The sequence below is a fragment of the Oratosquilla oratoria genome, chromosome 6 (genome assembly GCF_046742065.1).
Source record: "Oratosquilla oratoria isolate Oo_2021 chromosome 6, ASM4674206v1, whole genome shotgun sequence".
NCBI lineage: Eukaryota > Metazoa > Arthropoda > Malacostraca > Stomatopoda > Squillidae > Oratosquilla > Oratosquilla oratoria.
In genome coordinates, this window is record NC_134782.1 from 19,768,848 (window position 1) to 19,773,847 (window position 5,000).

At 38.1% G+C, this 5,000-nt stretch overlaps 1 protein-coding gene across 1 annotated transcript in view; it reads right to left on the bottom strand.

The window, feature by feature from the left end:
* Positions 1–5,000, bottom strand: part of LOC143026335 (calcium-activated chloride channel regulator 1-like) — a 93,308-nt gene that overhangs the window by 23,910 nt on the left and 64,398 nt on the right. Inside the window, exons 8-9 of the mRNA XM_076186544.1 lie at positions 2,892–3,037; positions 1,037–1,255 (exon numbers count right to left, since the gene is read on the bottom strand). Of these exons, the coding sequence (XP_076042659.1) occupies positions 1,037–1,255; positions 2,892–3,037 (365 nt within the window). The remainder of the gene's footprint in view (positions 1–1,036; positions 1,256–2,891; positions 3,038–5,000) is intronic.

Consider the following 5,000-nt stretch of genomic DNA (forward strand, 5'->3'; position numbering starts at 1 on the left):
TATTACAATCCTCCAACAGCCTACACAAATCAAATACAGACAATAGTCCTACGTATCTTCACCAGAGAGATCTACTAGAGAAGCAGAGGACCGTTGCCACATGCTGTGGGGTTGAGGGTTTCCAGCCAGTAAACCACAAGGCAATATAATCAATATCACCATTATGTTAAATAACTTTTACCATTTATCATCTACATCAAGATCATTAAGAATAATGGATATGTGATAATTACTGGAATTAATCGAGCTAGGGTTGAAATATTTTCTAATCTTTCCACTGTGGGGGGGGGGTGGAGATAGAGGGCTCCTCAGATGAATTAAATCACCTGGCGACAGCTAGAATAAACGATGTAATATACAGACTCTCTTGTGGCGATTTTCTTCAGCTCTTTGTAGAAGTCCGGTCTGGGTGGAGTATCATTCAATTGATAATTGATAATTCGTACAGGCCCAGCCTAGACAACTTAATACATTCACTATTTCTTACGAATCCATTCATTTATTATAACTGTCGCCAGACCATTTTAGTCACCTGAGGGGGAAACTTCTTGATACAATTGGTGTAAAAGATTGATCGATTCAAAACCATTTTGATGTTATCTTTTTTCTTTCACTCTTTTATTGGACTCGGGGTAGACTACGGAAAAAAGGGGTAAGCTTGTGCCAGCAGTTACGTCTGAAACTATGTAGAACCAATTTCAAGTGATGCGCTACTATACCTCAAGCAACTTCATTCATCTAATGGTCAATTCTAGAAGAGAATACATTAAAAAAGAGAAAGAGAGATAGAAAGGAAAGGAAGATAAAGAGAGAAAAAGAGAGGGAAAGGGATAGAAAGAGAGGGATAGAGATAGAGATAGATAGCGAGAGAGAGAGAGAGAGAGAGAAACAGAGAGAGGGAAAGAGAGAAAGGGATAGAGATAGAGAGAGAGAGAGATAGATAGAGAGAGAGAGAGAGAGAGAGAGAGAGAGAGAGAGAGAGAGAGAGAGAGAGAGAGAGAGAGAGGAAGAGAGAATGAAGAGACGAGACACTCACCATGGCGTCATGCACAGTCACGAAGATCATGTTGACATCGCCATCCTCTTCCTGGCTGTTGAGGTTCTCCTGCACCCGCTCGAGGGGGTCAATCAGGCTGACCATATTCCCCACGTGACCTAAGTCGTAATAGGTCACGGCGAAGCGGACCTCTCCTCCCAGGGTTTCGTCAATCGTGAAGGATCCTTTGGAGACGCTCATGATTCCCCCGCGGTACTCCTGCAGGAGAAGGATAGGTCGTCTGAGATTGGGGGGAGTTTGAAGAGGTCCTATGGAGTCACGCTTTATTTATTTGTTTATTTTATTTATTTATTTTGACGCTTAATAATAACATCAAGTTGACCAAAATGGACTCGGAGAGTGGTGTTGTCTAACTGTGGTACGGCCAAATCTGTTTTCCCCACAATTCCATCTTTTTTTGGGGGGGAGGGGGTTGTTTGAATATTCATGTACATGTAAATGAGTTTCTGTATACGCTTTTGAACATGAGTTTTTGAGTATTAGTGTTAGTTTGCGCTAGTGAGACTGTGCATGCGTGTGTGTATATGAGTGTGTGGGATATATCAAGCATACTGATGCATATATAAATGATTAAGGTCAATTAAAATATACATGTATGTGTACATATGTATATATATGCCTATATATGTATTGGTGCATGTGTATCCTCACAAGTGCGTGTTTACATGTGTGTGTGTGTGTGTGTGTGTGTGTGTGTGTGTGTGTGTGTGTGTGTGTGTGTGTGTGTGTGTGTGTGTGTGTGTGTGTGTATTCACTTGGTCTTTTTGGATCACGTGTTCGACTCGTGATCGACAGCTATTTCCCTCCTGGAAGAGAGCTCAGAGCTCGTAGGTCCGATCTATGGGTAATGCTATGACCTTTCACACACACACCCCCCCAACTCCCCGCCCACGAGAGTCAGAGTAACGACCCGAAGCGCAGTTGTACCGAAATTAATTTCGGCCCTGGGCAGGATTCGAACCAAGCACTACGCGCACCACCATGCTAGTAGTTCATCGTTCTACCAACTGTGTGTGTGTGTGTGTGTGTGTGTGTGTGTGTGTGTGTGTGTGTGTGTGTGTGTGTGTGTGTGTGTGTGCGTGGTTTTTATCGTATAACAGTGGAGACTGGGTCAAAAACAATCAAACAAATTGCAACCAAACGATTTTTTTTACAAAGTGCATTTATATGCACAATACATTCAAAGTCGTTTGAAATCTATGTATATGTTGTGTATGCATGAGCATGTTTACGTGTATATTGTTACAAATACACAAACCTATCCTATGGTTTACCATGACCATACATTTCGCTGTTTTCATTTTTACAATTTTGCTTACAATAAGAATACATTTGATCACGAAGAGCTTTTGTATATCGAAATCTATATACTCAACAACGGGAAATATATTTGTACTCTGTAAGTTGTCTGCATGTGTGTATGAGTGTGTGTGTGTGTGTGTGTGTGTGTGTGTGTGTGTGTGTGTGTGTGTGTGTGTGTGTGTGTGTGTGTTTGTGTGTTTGTGTGTGTGTGTGTCTTTCAATGTGTCTGTGTATATTCAGCTGTGCATATATTAATGTATGTATATATATATATATATACATATATATATATTATATATATATATATATATGTGTATGCTAATAAGAACACGGGTACATGTGTTCACTTTTGCAAAGTAGACCACTTAGAGAAAGAAACTAACGAAGCAGAGCGCTTTCGTATATTACATCTTCAGTATATATATATATATATATATATATATATATATATATATATATATATATACGTTTGATATATAAAGCAAATATTCACCATAACAGTGGGCAACCCACGCCGGTTCCTTGCACATACCTCTTTGTGAACCACTAGAGGGAGGTCGTTGGCACTGGGGAGGAAAATGCGAAGAGCAGAGTATAGAGCATCCATCAGGGACACCATCATAGACACCTTACTGTCACTGCCAATGCCTTCGTCCACCACAGTGAACGACTGCGTGCCTGTAGGGGAAGAAAAATTCAAAATCAACAACGTTTTGTATGAAATTACATGTGGTTTGTGTGTAGTGTACTAATGATCTTACATGCGTCGTAAAACGATATCATTATGCAGGTGTGGGCTTTCCTTTGTACTGGAGTTAAGACAACGTTTAAACGTTTAAGATTGCATGAACTGGGTTAAAGCCGCAATAACAAGAACGCAGGGTCGCCTTAATCACCAGGCATGAATACGCTAATGAGAATGTTCTGTGAAATAAAGAAATAAACATTTTCAGGAACATTGTGTCAGCTGTTCTTCTGCTCACAGCAATTCAGTTGTTCTTCTGTTCACAGCAATTGTTTGGTGTGCACAGTCTCATGACTCTACCGAAAGCTCTTCAACCGGCAATTCAAAGCTTTCTGACACTTTGTCATCCTCTGGTCAATCTGAAGTACATTTTTTTTTTTCAAATGTTTAATAAAAAGATTCATGTTTGTATAGAGTCTTAGAACCTCAGCAGAGTTTTTTTCTTCGAATGTTCATTACACGCTTAGTAAAACTTTTTCAGATTTTACATTTTGAGGAACAATTCTGTAAGTTTGAATATTATATCTCACTACATCTACCATGACTATTTTCGTCTCGCCTTCCTCAGAATCAAATTCGTGTTATTTCGTAAAAGCTCAATTACCTGTCGGGCAGGTAACCATTTGTTGACGTCCACTTCTATTTAACGACAGATGATGGCTGTCGTCGCCTAAAACTGATTTCCGTCTGTTTCTGTCAAATTGTATACATTTATAAACGATTCCGTCACAGAAATGGCCTCAGACTTTGACAGAGCCAATCCATATTCCCCAGCTTAGAAATGAGCAAATAAACAAACAAAATCGGAAGAAAATATGTTTCAGGACCTGTGTAATCTGTGTATCCTGTGTATCATTATCTAGAGCTACACTGCGTTGTCCATCGATCTGGATTCTTTGACGCTGTCACCCCATATTCGTTTATCAATGATTCCAGGTAACTGCTATTTGGTTTCGTTGTCCTCGCTTATCTCATGAAGTTGAATATAAACTCATAACCTATTTTATGCTCTCTCTCTCTCTCTTTTCTTTCACCCACTGGAATTCTCTTTTCAAAACTCTTTAGTGATAAAATAAAGTCTTTATAGAAAGCCGAGAAGAACTTGATCAGTAAAGAACTTTCCGGTCTATTGTGTGTGTGTATGTGTGTGTGTGTGTGTGTGTGTGTGTGTGTGTGTGTGTGTGTGTGTGTGTGTGTGTGTGTGTGTGTGTGTGTGTGTGAAAATGTGTATTAATATTTTTACACTTAAGTATATACATAAATCATAAATATGACAACTGTAATTGTCATATGTAATACATTTGTTATTGGTTATGCAACGAGACATAAACAATTAAGTAAATAACCAATAGATAAATAGAAATAGATACGCAAACAAATAAATCTATAATCAATAGATAAATGAAAATAGATCAAAGGATTCAATCAATTGATAAATAGATGAATAAATAAATAAATTATAAATGAATAGAAATATATACAATAAAAGAAATATGAAAGATGGGCAGTACCTTCTTCGAAACCCAAAATCTTCCTTCAGGAGCGACAGAGGTCTGAACAAGTTCTTCTCAGAAGACTTTTTGTCGTCGTCGCATTTTTATAAACGACCGATTCAATACATAAACAAATTTGCATTTCTCTCTCTCTCTCTCTCTCTTTTTTTTTTTTTTTTTTTTTTACATTCTTCAAGAATTTTCGGGAAGAGCTCATTTTTGGTCTTCTCAGTATATTTTTTCGAAATCTGCATCTTTGATTCCCTGACTCCTAATGTCTTCAATACCGTAGTGTATTTTTTCGTTTAACTTAGACAATTGTTAAGTAGTCATATTATCATCGCGGCATCAAATAAATAAATAAATAAAAAGTCAGGCAAAATAACAAATACTGATGATGATT